Source organism: Oncorhynchus keta, unplaced genomic scaffold (assembly GCF_023373465.1).
Source record: "Oncorhynchus keta strain PuntledgeMale-10-30-2019 unplaced genomic scaffold, Oket_V2 Un_contig_496_pilon_pilon, whole genome shotgun sequence".
In the NCBI taxonomy this organism is placed as follows: domain Eukaryota; kingdom Metazoa; phylum Chordata; class Actinopteri; order Salmoniformes; family Salmonidae; genus Oncorhynchus; species Oncorhynchus keta.
The window spans coordinates 87,253-105,725 of record NW_026288052.1 but is presented as its reverse complement, the minus strand read 5'-3'; the positions used below and the strand labels follow the sequence as shown (position 1 = coordinate 105,725).

Here is an 18,473-nt window from a genome sequence, read left to right as displayed (position 1 = left end):
CCTATGAACTGCAATACCAAGGGAGGGAATAGAGTTAACCTCCACACTACTGAACCTACTGTTTAAGGAATATATAGATAAACATTTTAAAGGATTCAAATATTTAGATAGCAGACATATCAAATTTGGTGGCCATTATGATGTCATCAGCAGGGGGCAGACTAAAATACATGATGTGGACCATATTTTCAAGGACACAGAAGTCTCTCATAACACAATGTGGGGATATTTGGGGAAGAGTCATGCTACGATCCTCATGGTGACACCATCTTACATGGCGTCTCAATTATTGAAGCAGAGTGACTGAATGAGAGACAAAGAGAAAAAGGTGGGATGAGCGAGAAAGAGAGAGAGAAATTGTGAAAGGGTGAAAGCAGGATGGTGAAAGAGGTATAAACTGGCGTGCTTCCACTGAGTATGTAAATGAGGGTTATTTTGCATGTACCTTGACAACACACATGAACACACACCCTGATGACTGATACACTCTGCCCATCTGTGTGTGTATTAGGGGCTGTGGCTCAGTGCTGTGGCATGCAGCTCAGTTTGGTGTGAAGTGAACACACACATACACACACACAGGGTTTGGAGAAGTATATACAGCAGCGTGACCCAGAGTCCCCGGGTACCGGAACCTTCTAGAATGATTTAGAGCCACTGTCAGACACACAGGACTACAACTGGGTTAGAATGATGAAATGCCACCTGATCTGCTGGGCTGGGGAATCACATAGTTTGATGCCATTCCATTGTATATGTGCCATTCAGAGGGTGAACAGGCAAGACAAAAGATTTAAGTGCCTTTGAACGGTGTATGGTAGTAGGTGCCAGGCGCACCGGTTTGTTCCAAGAACTGCAACGTTGCTGGGGTTTTCACGCTCAACAGCTTCCCGTGTGTATCAAAAATGGTCCACCACCCAAAGGACATCTAGCCAACTTGAGACAATTGTGGGAAGCATTGTAGTCAACATGGGCCAGCATCCCTGTGCAACTCAATATTAGGTAAATACTACTAATGTTTGGTATACTCAGCTGATGTGCCCTTCAAATGAAAACATTGTAGAATAAAACACAACACTGACAGTAATGTTATTTGATGAATAAGGGTGAAGCTTTTTCTCAAACCAGACCAGAGGATAGAGGTTGCATTCATACACAGCCCCTCCATTCAACCAGCGACCACAAAATAGTGCCATGCACTGCGGGTGCTACTGAGTACTATGAAGACACCATTGAGAGTCTGTGTGTGTGTTTGTTTAGTGGGGGGCGGGGTCGAGTGTGTATGGGGTGAGAATATTTGTGATATTGTGTGCGTGAGTGAGTGTGTGGGGAGATGGGTTGAGGGGTCTGTGTGCGGTACAGTCACATTGTGCCATGATGCTGTTATATAATGGGCTGGCTAGTGGGATGTCAGACAGACATCTCAGACAGAGTTAAGTGTGTCAAATCGGAGGGCCTGTTGTCCGGACCTCTGGCAGTCTCTATGGGGGTGCCACTGGGTTCAATTCTCGGGCCGACTCTTTTCTCTGTATATTTCAATGATGTCGCTCTTGCTGCTGGTGAGTCCCTGATCCACCTCTACACAGATGACACCATTCTGTATACATCTGGCCCTTCTTTGGACAATGTGTTAACTAACCTCCAGACGAGCTTCAATGCCATACAACTCTCCTTCCGTGGCCTCCAACTGCTCTTAAATGCAAGTAAAACTAAATGCCTGCTCTTCAACCGATCGCTGCCCGCACCTGCCCGCCTGTCCAGCATCACTACTCTGGACGGTTCTAACTTAGAATATGTGGACAACTACAAATACCTAGGTGTCTGGTTAGACTGTAAACTCTCCTTCCAAACTCACATTAAGCATCTCCAATCCAACATTAAATCTAGAATCGGCTTCCTATTTCGCAAACAAAGCATCCTTCACTCATGCTGCCAAACATACCCTTGGAAATCTGAATATCCTGCCGATCCTTGACTTTGGCGATGTAATTTACAAAATAGCCTCCAACACTCTATTCAGAAAATTGGATGCAGTCTATCACAGTGCCATCAGTTTTGTCACCAAAGCCCATATACAACCCACCTCTGCGACCTGTATGCTCTCGTTGGCTGGCCCTCGCTTCATATTCGTTGCCAAACCCACTGTCTCCAGGTCATCTATAAGTCTTTGTTTGGTAAAGCCCTGCCTTATCTCAGCTCACTGGTCACCATAGCAGCACCCACCCGTAGCACGCGCTCCAGCAGGTATATTTCACTGGTCACCCCAAAGCCAATCCCTCCTTTGGCCGTCTTTCCTTCTAGTTCTCTGCTGCCAATGACTGGAACGAATTGCAAAAATCACTGAAGCTGGAGACCCATATCTCCCTCACTAACTTTAAGCACCAGCTGTCAGAGCAGCTCACAGATCACTGCACCTGTACATAGCCCACCTGTAAATAGCCCATCCAACTACCTCATCCCCATACTGTTATTTATTTCTTTGCTCCTTTGCACCCCAGTATCTCTACTTGCACATTCATCTTCTGCACATCTATCACTCCAGTGTTTAATTGCTAAATTGTAATTATTTTGTCACTTTGGCCTATTTATTTCCTTACCTCCCTTATTTTACCTCATTTGCACACACTGTATGTAGACTTTTAAAAATCTATTGTGTTATTGACTGTATGTTTGTTTATTCCATGTGTAACTCTGTGTTGTTGTTTGTGTCACACTGCTTTGCTTAATCTTGGCCAGGTCGCAGTTGTAAATGAGAACATGTTCTCAACTAGCCTACCTGGTTAAATAAAGGTGAAATAATTATTTTTAAAAGCTGTCATTTTTTACCAAACTAATTTTTGCCAGGGCATTCAGTCAGTCATTCACTGCATGTGATGAGGATGAATTGGAAATATGTGTATGCTTTGTGTGTGAGAGAGCCCCGTCAACGTGAGAGAAATATGGAGATATAAAAAGAGGTGGAATGAGAATGAAAGAAAGAGAGTAAATAATAAAAAACAGAATTCCACAGAAAAAGAGTGGTGTTTGTACTATTTGGCTGTACAGCACAGTACAGTTACAGTAGTAGGCCTAGATCATTATAGAACAGCAGTGCAAGGGTTCTAAAGCACTACAGCAGTAGTAGTACTAGGAACGGGGAGAGGTGGAGAGGGAAGGGAGGGAGTAGACTATAGGGTGGAGAGGGGCGGGAGAGCGTTGCATGTAATCTGGCAGACGGGGGGTAGCCCCCGGCTCACACTGCAGCTCTCGTGCTCAAACTACTACTACTGGACTCAGATGACCTACATCACGCGCCAGGAGGAAAAGGAGAGAAATAGTAAAAGAGCGCGCGGAAAGGAAATAACCAAATAAACAAGGCGGCATCTTCAACATTATCCAGTGTTTTCAACCAATTCTATGAATGCATGTCAGTTTTTTTACGCATCACGTAGTGATTGAGAAAACACAGTAATGCCGCTGAGTGTATATATTTGATTCGAAATTGAAGTTCAATTGACAAGGCCGACCTAGGCTAGGCTGTAGCCTATAACGTCACTCTACTCCCGACTGGTGGCCGACAATCCAAATTGCAATAAAGTAGCATGGCCTACTATTGGGCTGCGTTCAGTACGAAAACAAAGTACAGTAACGTTCAATTAAACGGAAACGGGGATACTGAACGACCAATTAAAATACGGGGAGGGGTTGTGGATGAAAATGCTTGGCTTCTTTTTAAATACGTCACTCATTGCTTTAAGCCAAACCCATAAAAACGGAGCAAACGTACCTCAAAGTCTGTTCAATAAAAACGGCCAAAGACCAAAAGACTGCTAAATAGTTAATCAAATAGCTACCCACACTATCTGCATTGCCCCTTTTTGCACTAACTTATTGTAACGACCCTGGGTATTATTTTGACTTATCACATAGCCCACGCTGCTGCTACTGTTTACTATCTGTCACTTTATACTATACATTATGTACATATCTACCTCAATGACCGTATATACCCCTGAATATCGACTCGGTACTAATATAGGGGAAGGGCCCGTAAGAAAGAATGTCACTGTTAGTCCACACCTGTTTACGAAGAACGTGACACATTTGATCTGAACGTTTTGGGGGAACGTGCCGTTCAGTACAAATCTATACGAAACGTAGCAAAGGTTCAATCGAACTGAACACACTCTTGTATTCAAGTGACAAACTGCTACAACAAGACAATCATCTGTGTCAATACACGGTGAGTGGTAAAATTGTAGACTACCTCTGGAAAATCTGTATTTTGATGAAAGTACTCTGCCTGCAGCATAGGCACTTTTTGTTATCTTTGGCCTCGCCCCCCTAGCTAAGAAACCTCTTGCAGTCCTCATCCTCCACGTACAACACCAGTTCTGCCAGTCACATTCTGTTAACGGTCCCCAAAGCACACACATCCCTGGGTCGCTCCTCTTTTCAGTTCGCTGCAGCTAGCGACTGGAACAAGCTGCACAAAAACCCTCAAACGGGTCCGTTATATCGCCATCTCGTCATTCAAAGACTACATTTTGGACACGCTTACTTACTGACAGTTGAGGCTGCTTCGCGTGATGTATTGTTGTCTCTACCTTCTTGCCCTTTGTGCTGTTGTCTGTGCCCAAAAATGTTTGTACCATGTATTGTGCTGCTACCATGTTGTGTTTTCATGTGTTGCTGCCATACTATGTTGTTTTATTGTTGTTTTATGTCTCTCTTTGTTTCGTGTTGTGGTGTCTCTCTTGTCGTGATGTGTTTTGTCAAATATTTTATTGTACATTTTTAATCCCAGCCCCGTAGGAGGCATTTTGGTAGGCCGTCATTGTCAATTATGATGTGTTCTTAACTGACTTGCCTAGTTAAATAAACACTATTATTCACGTGTTGATTTTATGATTGATTCACGGAAACAACGAACAAGTACTAACAGTAGAAAGAGGGTACCTGACGTGTTTCCCCTTCCGGGTTCTGAATTCAGAACGTCGTGTGAACGCCGCTCTAACTGAAAGTTTGGTCACAGCGGCTTGGATTTATTATGTATTTCAATCTTTTAATATTAATGTTTTAGAATATAACTGATATAAGAGGATATATTTACCTGTTAAGGACGAAATCGTCTGGTTGGTAAGTTTATCTCACAGCACGGGGGAATCAGACTGTTGTAGCTTGCTAGCTAGCTACAAGAGTTCAATGCTAGCTAATAGTTGAGACATAGCTAGCAAGTTAGCTAGTAGTTGAGCCCTAACTAGTTAGCTAACCAACACTGGCAAACATCTGTGATGACAGGTGAAATGTGAACAGGCAAGGGAAACAAAAACAGCAAGTGTTTGTTAACTTGGCAAGCAAACTAACCATAACTTTTAGTAGCTAACTTAGCTGGGCAGATACACGTGACGTTGGTCTGTTTGTCAACTTTGCTGATCACCTATCCATGCCACTAAGGTTAACGTTAGTTACTTGGCTAGCTAAGAAGTTTGTCTGTTTCAGTTTGTTTGTTTACCGACTACCATTGTGTTGTAGACGATGTCTCTTCCTAAACGGGAGGTGGAGGAGCTACGGCCCTGGGTGGAACGGACCGTGAAGAAGGTGCTGGGGTTCTCTGAGCCTACGGTCGTTACTGCGGCCCTGCACTGTGTAGGCAAGGGCCTGGACAAGAGGAAGACCACAGGTGTGTGAGAGGGGGATTATGAGGGCAGTTGGTGTGTGACATGTTACACTGAAATTGTGGCAGAAAAGCTGTGTTGTATGCTCTCTATCTGTTTTGTTAGCCTATTTTAAAAGCTGTGTTGTACACTATCTGTTTTGTTAGCCTATTTTTCCAGAACGTCTGTTTTTTTGTGGGTCTGCCTCAAATAGATAACTGTTCAGCAGTCTTTAAATGTTGTATTTGACCCTTGACTCCTAACCTTTGACCCATTAGACCAGCTGCGTCCATTCCTGGATGAGTCTGCCGGTGGGTTCGTGGAGAGACTATTTGAGGCCCTGGAGGAGAGCCGTAATTCCCGTGGGAACAAGGGTGCTGGGGAGAGGAACCGCAAGAGAGACCTGAAGGTAGACCCCACCACACACTGCTGCTGCTGTTGTACCACACGTTCCACGTTAACCTGTAGGTTGTAACTAGTAGCTATCTACATGTCTAGACCATGGCGATGGAAAACATTACCCTGTAACCAGTAGCTACCTACATGTTTAGACCATGGAGGTGGCACAGATATCAGAAGGGATTGAATAGGTGTAAACCATTATCAGAGATTTCAACTCAGTAACTTGGTTATCTACAGAAAGTCATTGTCTCAAGGCTTGATCTTTATTATGTTAGTGTCATACATATCTCCCCTGGGAGCAGGAAACAATGAGTGGATATTCCCCAGGAGGTTGTTTAAATTACTCATTGCATTGGTTAGATTGCTTGGCCGAGCCTCAGGCCATTGCCGCCTACTGATGTTCCCCCAGGATGTGTTTGGTGATGAGGTGGAGGTGGGTGCGAGGCGGGACGTCCCCGAGACAGGAGATGGTGTGCCGGTGAAGAGGAAACGTGTCCCCCGCTTCGAGGAGGTGGAGGAACCAGAGGTCCTACCTGCACCCCCTACTGAGAGCCCTGGCATGCTCACTAAGATACAGGTAGCCAGACACACACACACAGAGACTCGCATACACACCGTTTCCCATATGAAACACACATGTACCAAGATCCTGCTTCACATACAGACATGTCACGATCCTTGTGAAATGAATCAGTGTTCATTCCCCCTCTCTCTGTCCTCAGATCAAACAGATGATGGAGGCTGCCACCAGACAGATAGAGGAGAGGAAGAAACAGCTGAGCTTCGTCCCAGTGTCTTCCCAGCAGGTGAGACTAATCTTCCTCCACTCTCTCCCTCTCTTGAAGGATTGGCTGTCTTTTCTCCTCCTTATAAATGAAAAGTATAGATGTCTGACAGATATTGTGGACTTGTGTTGTTCCTGTCTCATCACAATCTCATGTCCCCCTCCAGAGGCTGCCCCTGCCCACTCCCCAGCCAGACCCCCCCTTCGCCTCTCATCTTCTCCCCGCTCCCTCTGCCCCCTCCTCGGGCTCGGCCCAGTCTATCGCTCCCTCCCAGGCAGCTACTTTCATGAACGATGCCATCGAGAAGGCTAGGAAGGCTGCAGAACTGCAGGCCCGCATCCAGTCGCAGTTAGCCATGAAGCCTGGTATACTGGGAGCCATTGGGCACACTGGAGGACCTCATAACCTGGTGGCGCTGGCTAACCTACACGCCATGGGGATAGCACCACCGTGAGTATAGCATGCAACACAGACCCAACTTTAGACACTTCCACAAATACATGTCATACTACAGGGAGGCTTAACACATGTATGTCATCTGAGTTTGTGTGTGTGTTGGGTGTAGGAAGGTGGCGGAGGCCCGTGAGTCAAACAAGCCGGCCCCTCTGATTCTGGATGATATGGGACGGACTGTGGATGCCAGCGGCAACGAGGTGGAGCTAACACACCGCATGCCCACCCTCAAAGGTACAACACTCTCCCCTACTGTCACAATCAGCATGCTCTATTCCCCGATCTTCAGTCATCTGTCTGACTGTTCATTCATCTCCTCTCCATCCACAGCTAATGACTCTCCATCCACAGCTAATATCTGACTGTGTTCATTCATTTCCTCTCCATCCACAGCTAATATCCGTGCGGTGAAGAGGGAGCAGTTCCGTCAGCAGTTGAAGGAGAAGCCTGGCGAGGACCTGGAGTCCACTATCTACTTTGACGGGCGGGTTAACATAGCACCCGCCCAGCGAGCCAAGAAGGGCTTCAAGTTCCATGAGCAGGGACGCTTTGAGAAGATCGCCCAGAGGATCAGAACTAAGGTACCAAATCTGACCCGTCACCTTCCACCTCTCACCATAGCCTTTAACTATTTTGAAAGCGTTTCACAACAATTGATCAATACACAGAGAGGAAAAAACTATTTGTAGAGTGTAACATTAACCTCTCTAGGGTAGGTGGGACGCTAGCGTCCCACCTGGCCAACATCCAGTGAGATTGCAGAGCTCCAAATTCAAATACAGAAATACTCAATATAAAAATTCAGAAAAGATACAATCACTTACCTTTGATCTTCATATGTTTGCACTCAGACATTCATTTATTCAATAAATGTTCCTTTTGTTCGCTAGCGTCCCACCTGGCCAACATCCTGTGAGATTGCAGAGCTCCAAATTCAAATACAGAAATACTCAATATAAAAATTCAGAAAAGATACAATCACTTACCTTTGATGATCTTCTTATGTTTGCACTCGAAGACATTCATTTATACAATAAATGTTCCTTTTGTTCGATAAAGTCTCTCGTTATATTCGTTATATCCGAAAACCTCAGTTTTCTTCAGTAATCCACAGGCTCAAACGCAGTCACAACAGGCAGACAAAAATATCCAAATTGTATCCTTAACCTCTCGGTCCTACCTGGCACGCAGGCGTCCCATCTAGAGCTCTGGAAATGCAAATGCGCTACGCTAAATGCTAATAGTATTAGTTAAAACTCAAACGTTCAAACTCAAAAATACACATGCAGGGTATTGAATTAAAGCTACACTCGTTGTGAATCCAGGCAACAAGTCAGATTTTTAAAATGCTTTTCGGCGAAAGCATGAGAAGCTATTATCTGATAGTATGTAACACCCCAAAAGACCCGCAGGGGACGTAAACAAAATAATTAGCATAGTCGTCGCTACACAAACCGCACAAATAAAATATAAAACATTCATTACCTTTGACCATCTTCTTTGTTGGCACTCCTAGATGTCCCATAATCACTATTGGGTCTTTTTTTTCGATTAAATCGGTCCATATATAGCCTAGATATCGATCTATGTAGACTGTGTGGTAAACGGAAAAAAATAGCGTTTCATAACGTAACGTCATTTTTTAGAATTCAAAAAGTCGACGATAAACTTTCACAAAACACTTCGAAATACTTTTGTAATGGAACTTTAGGTATTAGTACACTTTAATAAGCGATAAAATTCATCAGGAGGCGATGTCAATTCTATAGGTGTCTGTTTCGAAAAAATGTCTTGGAGAGAGCTCGACCAAAACATCCGGTCGGAGACCGGAGGGAATCGATTCCCTTGATTCAGTTAGACCAAGAATCAATTGCGAATCAAATGACAAGACTCTAGACAACGTGTGGAAGCTGTAGGCACTGCAACCTCGGCCTCATTTAATTCGATTCACTTTGAACAATTCCTTGAAGTCGCGGATGGATATTTTTTTCCATTTTCAGTGATCAGATATTCCTGCTCTTTTCGATGAAACGCACGTTCTGTTATAGTCACAGCCGTGATTTAACCAGTTTTATAAACGTCTGAGTGTTTTCTATCCACACATACTAATCATATGCATATACTATATTCCTGGCCTGAGTAGCAGGGCGCTGAAATGTTGTGCGATTTTTAACAGAATGTTCGAAAAAGTAGAGGGTCGACTTAACAGGTTAAAGTTCATAGAAACATGTCAAACAATGTTTATATTCAATCCTCAGGTTGTTTTTAGCCTAAATAATCGATAATATTTAAACCGGACAATAACGTTGTCAATATAAAAGGTAAACAAGAAAGGCACTCTCGGTCGCATGCATGAAAAAGCTCTGTGACACGTCAGGGTCCACTCATTCAGACTGCTCTTACTCACTCATTTTTCAGAAATCAAGCCTGAAACAATTTCTAAAGACGGTTGACATCTAGTGGAAGGCATAGGAACTGCAATATGACTCCTAAGTCAATGGGTACTGTAATGGCATTGAATAGAAAACTACACACACAAAATCCTATTTTCTGAATTTTTCTCAGGTTTTCGCCTGCCAAATCAGTTCTGTTATACTCGCAGACATTATTTTAAGTTTTGGAAACTTGAGTGCTTTCTATCCAGATCTACTAATTATATGCATATCCTATCTTCTGGGCTTGAGTAGAAGGCAGTTTAATTTGGGCATGCTTTTCATCCAAAATTTCAAATGCTGCCCCCTACCCTAGAGAAGTTAACTGCAATATGGAAATGAAACAACCAAAACCACCTCTGTCTCCTGTCCAGGCCCAGTTGGAGAAGCTGCAGACAGAGATCGCCCAGGCAGCCAAGAAGACTGGGATCCAGGCCTCCACCAAGCTGGCCCTCTTTGCCCCCAAGAAGATGCTTGGGGACGGGCAGGTGCCCATCATTGAGTGGTGGGACTCGTACATCCTCCCCTCCAACATTGACCTGTGAGTCTTTACACATTTAATCCCCACTTTACTAGCTCAATATAGTCATCTTAACACCTATATCCAAGTTGTATACCTTTTGAAGAATTGTCATGAAAGTCCTCTCTCCACCATTTTCCAGATTTCTTGTTGTGCTGATCACATCTCTTCTCTCTCAGATCCACAGAGACCAATTTTGTGGCGATGGAGTTGTTTGGAGTCACAAACCTGGTGGAGCACCCTGCTCAGATCAGCCCCCCAGGTAACCACACACATCCCTTCTTTGATGTTACTTTTATGTCAAGCTCCCAATAAGGGCTCCTGGATATTAGTCAGTGGGTTAGATTCATCTCACCCGGCTGCCTGTGTAGGTGTGTTTTGCATGGGCTGAAAGTTGACTGCGTTCTATTTGGAACGAGTGTGACCCGGGGGACCTGTTCAAGCCCAAGGCGAAGTCTGCTCAAAACAAAAGTGACCTAATTAAGCGTGTGGAGTAATGACTAGGATTCTGTTTTCACATGACAAAGGGATTGGTTTTGATAGAAACCCTTTATCTGGCTTCCAGGTGAAAACTAGTTTGAAAATTCAAACATATTTTATGGAAAAGAGATGTCTGTTTCTGAACGATGCGCCATGCCGCCTTGTTGACAACCTGACCGAGAGGCGTAGATTACTGTTCGGTTTGAGAAGGCAGCTCTAAGTGTTGGTCTCCTCTCTCCAGTGGACACAGACAAGCCAGGAGTGACTCTGGGAGTGTACCTGACTAAGAAGGAACAGAAGAAGCTGAGGAGACAGACTCGCAGGGAGGGACAGAAAGAGCTTCAGGAGAAGGTCCGGCTGGGGCTCATGCCCCCCCCAGAACCTAAAGGTAGGATAGAGACCAGGGCTGTTGAAGTAATGCTGCTGCTCTTTTCTCTTCAATTTGAAGTTTTACTGAGTGGTAGTCCCGTTTGAGGCCTGTGTTCCTCTCCTCCCCGTTTCAGTGCATCTCTGACCTTGAGTGTGTTTGTCTCGTCAGTGCGCATCTCTAACCTGATGAGAGTGCTGGGTACGGAGGCAGTACAGGATCCCACTAAGGTAGAGGCCCACGTCAGAGCACAGATGGCCAAGAGACAGAAGTAAGTCAAACCACGACACATTTCTCTCTGTATTGTCCCCTGTTTCTCTTACCCCTCCCTCATCTATTAACCCCTTTCTCTTACCCCTCCCTCATCTATTAACCCTTTTCTCTTACACCTCCCTCATCTATTAACCCTTTTCTCTTACCCCTCCCTCATCTATTAACCCTTTTCTCTTACCCCTCCCTCATCTATTAACCCTTTTCTCTTACCCCTCCCTCATCTATTAACCCTTTTCTCTTACCCCTCCCTCATCTATTAACCCTTTTCTCTTACCCCTCCCTCATCTATTAACCCTTTTCTCTTACCCCTCCCTCATCTATTAACCCTTTTCTCTTCGCTCTCTCTCCTCTCCTTCTCTTACCCCTCCCTCATCTATTAACCCTTTTCTCTTCGCTCTCTCTCCCCCCTCTTTCTCTTACCCGTCCCTCATCTATTAACCCTTTTCTCTTCGCTCTCTCTCCTCTCCTTCTCTTACCCCTCCCTCATCTATCAACCCTTTTCTCTTTCCTCTCTCTCCTCCTTCTCTTACCCCTCCCTCATCTATCAACCCTTTTCTCTTCGCTCTCTCTCCTCTCCTTCTCTTACCCCTCCCCCATCTATCAACCCATTTCTCTTCGCTCTCTCCTCTCCTTCTCTTACCCCTCCCTCATCTATGAACCCTTTTCTCTTCGCTCTCTCTCCTCTCCTTCTCTTACCCCTCCCTCATCTATTAACCCTTTTCTATTCGCCTCTCTCTCCTCTCCTTCTCTTACCCCTCCCTCATCTATTAACCCTTTTCTCTTTGCTCTCTCTCCCCCCTCTTTTCTGCCTCCCATCTATCACTGCTCCCATTTCACCCACTTCCTGACTCACCATTTCTGTCCTCTCCCACCATATGCAATCTCTCACTACATAACCAGCTGTCTGTGTGTTTGTCCTCAGGGCCCACGAGGAGGCCAATGCAGCCCGGAAGCTCACAACCGAGCAGAGAAAAGAGAAGAAGGTGAAGAAGCTGAAAGAGGACCTGAGTCTTGGAGTTCACATCTCAGTCTATAGGTGAGTTAGGGTTTGTCTCTGGATAGCGTAAGGTTTTGTGTGCATGTTATAGTGTTTAGGTAAGTCTCTGTGCACAGGTAACTATTTACGGCTTAGTGTGTCCGTGTGCCTTTCCTACTCATTCGTACTTGCTCGCTTTCCCTCAGGATCCGTAACCTCCACAACCCGGCTAAGAAGTTTAAGGTGGAAGCTAACGCCAACCAACTGTACCTGACGGGCACCGTGGTGCTACACCGAGACGTCAACATGGTGGTGGTGGAGGGAGGTGAGAGAGGGGTGGCTGGAGGGGAGGGGTTGAGATGAGAGGGACCATATTAGTCTCTTTAAATGGGGTCTACTTTCACTGAGTGAACCATTCAAGTTGCCTTTATTTACCATGAAAATCTCATAACATTTCTTATGACTTGTTGCTGTGAATGGGTTCTTCTTTTCCCCAAAGTTAACTACATGACTGAGCATGCATGTACTGTTCTCTCAGGTCCCAAAGCCCAGAAGAAGTTCAAGAGGCTCATGTTGAGCAGAATCAAATGGGAAGAACACAACTCCAAGAGAGATGGTGAGACTGTAATTTATATATACAGTACCAGTCAAAATGTTGGGCACCTCCTCATTCAAGGGTTTTTCTTTTATTTGTATTTTCTACATTGCAATATAGTGAGGACGTCACAACTATGAAATAACACATATGGAATAATGTAGTAACCAAAAAAGTGTTAAACAAATCAAAATATATTTTAAGTCTTAGATTCTTCAAAGTAGCCACCCATTTGCCTTGATGACAGCTTTGCACACTCTTGGTATTATCTCAACCAGCTTCATGAGGTATGCTTTTCCAACAGTCTTGAAGGAGTTTCCACTGAGCACTTGTTGCCTGCTTTTCCTTCACTCTGCTGTCCAACTCATCCCAAACCATCTCAATTGTGTTGGGGTCGGGTGATTGTGGAGGCCAGGTCATTTGATGCACTCCATCACGCTCGTTGGTCAAGTAGCCATAACACAGCCTGGAGGTGTGTTGGGTCATTGTCCTGTTGAACAACAAATGATAGTCCCACTAAGCCCAAACCAGATGGGATGACGTATGCCTGTAGAGTGCGGTGGTAGCCATGCTGTGCCTTGAATTCTAAATTAATCACCAGCAAAGCACCATCATACCACAATCGCCATGCTTCAAGGTGGGAACCACACATGCGGACATCATCCGTTCACCTACTCTGCGTCTCAAAGACACAGGGGTTGGAACCAAAACACTCAAATTTGGACTCCAGACGGCCCAAGCAAGTCTCTTCTTATTGGTGTCCTTTAGGAGTGGTTTCTTTGCAGCAATTTGACCATGAAGGCCTGAATCATGCAGTCTCCTCTGAACAGCTGATGGTGAGATGTCTGTTACTTGAACTCTTTGAAGCATTTATTTGGGCTGCAATTTCTGAGGCTGGTAACTAATGAACTTATCCTCTGCAGCAGTCCTCATGAGAGCCAGTTTCATCATAGAGCTTGATGGTTTTTGGTAACTAATGAACTTATCCTCTGCAGCAGTCCTCATGAGAGCCAGTTTCATCATAGAGCTTGATGGTTTTTGGTAACTAATGAACTTATCCTCTGCAGCAGTCCTCATGAGAGCCAGTTTCATCATAGAGCTTGATGGTTTTTGGTAACTAATGAACTTATCCTCTGCAGCAGTCCTCATGAGAGCCAGTTTCATCATAGAGCTTGATGGTTTTTGGTAACTAATGAACTTATCCTCTGCAGCAGTCCTCATGAGAGCCAGTTTCATCATAGAGCTTGATGGTTTTTGGTAACTAATGAACTTATCCTCTGCAGCAGTCCTCATGAGAGCCAGTTTCATCATAGAGCTTGATGGTTTTTGGTAACTAATGAACTTATCCTCTGCAGCAGTCCTCATGAGAGCCAGTTTCATCATAGAGCTTGATGGTTTTTGGTAACTAATGAACTTATCCTCTGCAGCAGTCCTCATGAGAGCCAGTTTCATCATAGAGCTTGATGGTTTTTGGTAACTAATGAACTTATCCTCTGCAGCAGTCCTCATGAGAGCCAGTTTCATCATAGAGCTTGATGGTTTTTGGTAACTAATGAACTTATCCTCTGCAGCAGTCCTCATGAGAGCCAGTTTCATCATAGAGCTTGATGGTTTTTGGTAACTAATGAACTTATCCTCTGCAGCAGTCCTCATGAGAGCCAGTTTCATCATAGAGCTTGATGGTTTTTGGTAACTAATGAACTTATCCTCTGCAGCAGTCCTCATGAGAGCCAGTTTCATCATAGAGCTTGATGGTTTTTGGTAACTAATGAACCTATCCTCTGCAGCAGTCCTCATGAGAGCCAGTTTCATCATAGAGCTTGATGGTTTTTGGTAACTAATGAACTTATCCTCTGCAGCAGTCCTCATGAGAGCCAGTTTCATCATAGAGCTTGATGGTTTTTGGTAACTAATGAACTTATCCTCTGCAGCAGTCCTCATGAGAGCCAGTTTCATCATAGAGCTTGATGGTTTTTGGTAACTAATGAACTTATCCTCTGCAGCAGTCCTCATGAGAGCCAGTTTCATCATAGAGCCTGATGGTTTTTGGTAACTAATGAACTTATCCTCTGCAGCAGTCCTCATGAGAGCCAGTTTCATCATAGAGCTTGATGGTTTTTGGTAACTAATGAACTTATCCTCTGCAGCAGTCCTCATGAGAGCCAGTTTCATCATAGAGCTTGATGGTTTTTGGTAACTAATGAACTTATCCTCTGCAGCAGTCCTCATGAGAGCCAGTTTCATCATAGAGCTTGATGGTTTTTGGTAACTAATGAACTTATCCTCTGCAGCAGTCCTCATGAGAGCCAGTTTCATCATAGAGCTTGATGGTTTTTGGTAACTAATGAACTTATCCTCTGCAGCAGTCCTCATGAGAGCCAGTTTCATCATAGAGCTTGATGGTTTTTGGTAACTAATGAACTTATCCTCTGCAGCAGTCCTCATGAGAGCCAGTTTCATCATAGAGCTTGATGGTTTTTGGTAACTAATGAACTTATCCTCTGCAGCAGTCCTCATGAGAGCCAGTTTCATCATAGAGCTTGATGGTTTTTGGTAACTAATGAACTTATCCTCTGCAGCAGTCCTCATGAGAGCCAGTTTCATCATAGAGCTTGATGGTTTTTGGTAACTAATGAACTTATCCTCTGCAGCAGTCCTCATGAGAGCCAGTTTCATCATAGAGCTTGATGGTTTTTGGTAACTAATGAACTTATCCTCTGCAGCAGTCCTCATGAGAGCCAGTTTCATCATAGAGCTTGATGGTTTTTGGTAACTAATGAACTTATCCTCTGCAGCAGTCCTCATGAGAGCCAGTTTCATCATAGAGCTTGATGGTTTTTGGTAACTAATGAACTTATCCTCTGCAGCAGTCCTCATGAGAGCCAGTTTCATCATAGAGCTTGATGGTTTTTGGTAACTAATGAACTTATCCTCTGCAGCAGTCCTCATGAGAGCCAGTTTCATCATAGAGCTTGATGGTTTTTGGTAACTAATGAACTTATCCTCTGCAGCAGTCCTCATGAGAGCCAGTTTCATCATAGAGCTTGATGGTTTTTGGTAACTAATGAACTTATCCTCTGCAGCAGTCCTCATGAGAGCCAGTTTCATCATAGAGCTTGATGGTTTTTGGTAACTAATGAACTTATCCTCTGCAGCAGTCCTCATGAGAGCCAGTTTCATCATAGAGCTTGATGGTTTTTGGTAACTAATGAACCTATCCTCTGCAGCAGTCCTCATGAGAGCCAGTTTCATCATAGAGCTTGATGGTTTTTGGTAACTAATGAACTTATCCTCTGCAGCAGTCCTCATGAGAGCCAGTTTCATCATAGAGCTTGATGGTTTTTGGTAACTAATGAACTTATCCTCTGCAGCAGTCCTCATGAGAGCCAGTTTCATCATAGAGCTTGATGGTTTTTGGTAACTAATGAACTTATCCTCTGCAGCAGTCCTCATGAGAGCCAGTTTCATCATAGAGCTTGATGGTTTTTGGTAACTAATGAACTTATCCTCTGCAGCAGTCCTCATGAGAGCCAGTTTCATCATAGAGCTTGATGGTTTTTGGTAACTAATGAACCTATCCTCTGCAGCAGTCCTCATGAGAGCCAGTTTCATCATAGAGCTTGATGGTTTTTGGTAACTAATGAACTTATCCTCTGCAGCAGTCCTCATGAGAGCCAGTTTCATCATAGAGCTTGATGGTTTTTGGTAACTAATGAACTTATCCTCTGCAGCAGTCCTCATGAGAGCCAGTTTCATCATAGAGCTTGATGGTTTTTGGTAACTAATGAACTTATCCTCTGCAGCAGTCCTCATGAGAGCCAGTTTCATCATAGAGCCTGATGGTTTTTGGTAACTAATGAACTTATCCTCTGCAGCAGTCCTCATGAGAGCCAGTTTCATCATAGAGCTTGATGGTTTTTGGTAACTAATGAACTTATCCTCTGCAGCAGTCCTCATGAGAGCCAGTTTCATCATAGAGCTTGATGGTTTTTGGTAACTAATGAACTTATCCTCTGCAGCAGTCCTCATGAGAGCCAGTTTCATCATAGAGCTTGATGGTTTTTGGTAACTAATGAACTTATCCTCTGCAGCAGTCCTCATGAGAGCCAGTTTCATCATAGAGCTTGATGGTTTTTGGTAACTAATGAACTTATCCTCTGCAGCAGTCCTCATGAGAGCCAGTTTCATCATAGAGCTTGATGGTTTTTGGTAACTAATGAACTTATCCTCTGCAGCAGTCCTCATGAGAGCCAGTTTCATCATAGAGCTTGATGGTTTTTGGTAACTAATGAACTTATCCTCTGCAGCAGTCCTCATGAGAGCCAGTTTCATCATAGAGCTTGATGGTTTTTGGTAACTAATGAACTTATCCTCTGCAGCAGTCCTCATGAGAGCCAGTTTCATCATAGAGCTTGATGGTTTTTGGTAACTAATGAACTTATCCTCTGCAGCAGTCCTCATGAGAGCCAGTTTCATCATAGAGCTTGATGGTTTTTGGTAACTAATGAACTTATCCTCTGCAGCAGTCCTCATGAGAGCCAGTTTCATCATAGAGCTTGATGGTTTTTGGTAACTAATGAACTTATCCTCTGCAGCAGTCCTCATGAGAGCCAGTTTCATCATAGAGCTTGATGGTTTTTGGTAACTAATGAACTTATCCTCTGCAGCAGTCCTCATGAGAGCCAGTTTCATCATAGAGCTTGATGGTTTTTGGTAACTAATGAACTTATCCTCTGCAGCAGTCCTCATGAGAGCCAGTTTCATCATAGAGCTTGATGGTTTTTGGTAACTAATGAACTTATCCTCTGCAGCAGTCCTCATGAGAGCCAGTTTCATCATAGAGCTTGATGGTTTTTGGTAACTAATGAACTTATCCTCTGCAGCAGTCCTCATGAGAGCCAGTTTCATCATAGAGCTGGATGGTTTTTGGTAACTAATGAACTTATCCTCTGCAGCAGTCCTCATGAGAGCCAGTTTCATCATAGAGCTGGATGGTTTTTGGTAACTAATGAACTTATCCTCTGCAGCAGTCCTCATGAGAGCCAGTTTCATCATAGAGCTGGATGGTTTTTGGTAACTAATGAACTTATCCTCTGCAGCAGTCCTCATGAGAGCCAGTTTCATCATAGAGCTGGATGGTTTTTGGTAACTAATGAACTTATCCTCTGCAGCAGTCCTCGTGAGAGCCAGTTTCATCATAGAGCTGGATGGTTTTTGGTAACTAATGAACTTATCCTCTGCAGCAGTCCTCGTGAGAGCCAGTTTCATCATAGAGCTGGATGGTTTTTGGTAACTAATGAACTTATCCTCTGCAGCAGTCCTCGTGAGAGCCAGTTTCATCATAGAGCTGGATGGTTTTTGGTAACTAATGAACTTATCCTCTGCAGCAGTCCTCGTGAGAGCCAGTTTCATCATAGAGCTGGATGGTTTTTGGTAACTAATGAACTTATCCTCTGCAGCAGTCCTCGTGAGAGCCAGTTTCATCATAGAGCTTGATGGTTTTTGGTAACTAATGAACTTATCCTCTGCAGCAGTCCTCGTGAGAGCCAGTTTC

General features: G+C 44.2%; 1 protein-coding gene across 2 annotated transcripts in view; it reads left to right on the top strand.

Annotated features, from left to right (window-relative positions):
• The first annotated feature begins 4,071 nt into the window (after positions 1-4,071).
• Positions 4,072-18,473, top strand: part of LOC118381926 (U4/U6 small nuclear ribonucleoprotein Prp3-like) — a 29,883-nt gene continuing 15,481 nt past the window's right edge. Inside the window, exons 1-15 of one of the 2 annotated variants that reach the window (XM_052509778.1) lie at positions 4,072-4,222; positions 5,515-5,662; positions 5,915-6,045; positions 6,448-6,615; positions 6,761-6,844; positions 6,990-7,273; positions 7,389-7,510; positions 7,670-7,857; positions 10,083-10,249; positions 10,408-10,490; positions 10,950-11,096; positions 11,247-11,346; positions 12,271-12,384; positions 12,531-12,649; positions 12,863-12,940. In XM_052509778.1, coding sequence (XP_052365738.1) covers positions 5,518-5,662; positions 5,915-6,045; positions 6,448-6,615; positions 6,761-6,844; positions 6,990-7,273; positions 7,389-7,510; positions 7,670-7,857; positions 10,083-10,249; positions 10,408-10,490; positions 10,950-11,096; positions 11,247-11,346; positions 12,271-12,384; positions 12,531-12,649; positions 12,863-12,940 — 1,930 coding nt within the window. In that variant the 5' untranslated portion in view covers positions 4,072-4,222; positions 5,515-5,517. Of the gene's footprint in view, positions 4,223-4,945; positions 5,119-5,514; positions 5,663-5,914; positions 6,046-6,447; positions 6,616-6,760; positions 6,845-6,989; positions 7,274-7,388; positions 7,511-7,669; positions 7,858-10,082; positions 10,250-10,407; positions 10,491-10,949; positions 11,097-11,246; positions 11,347-12,270; positions 12,385-12,530; positions 12,650-12,862; positions 12,941-18,473 lie in introns of those variants that run through there. The other variant, XM_052509777.1, reaches the window with a different exon arrangement.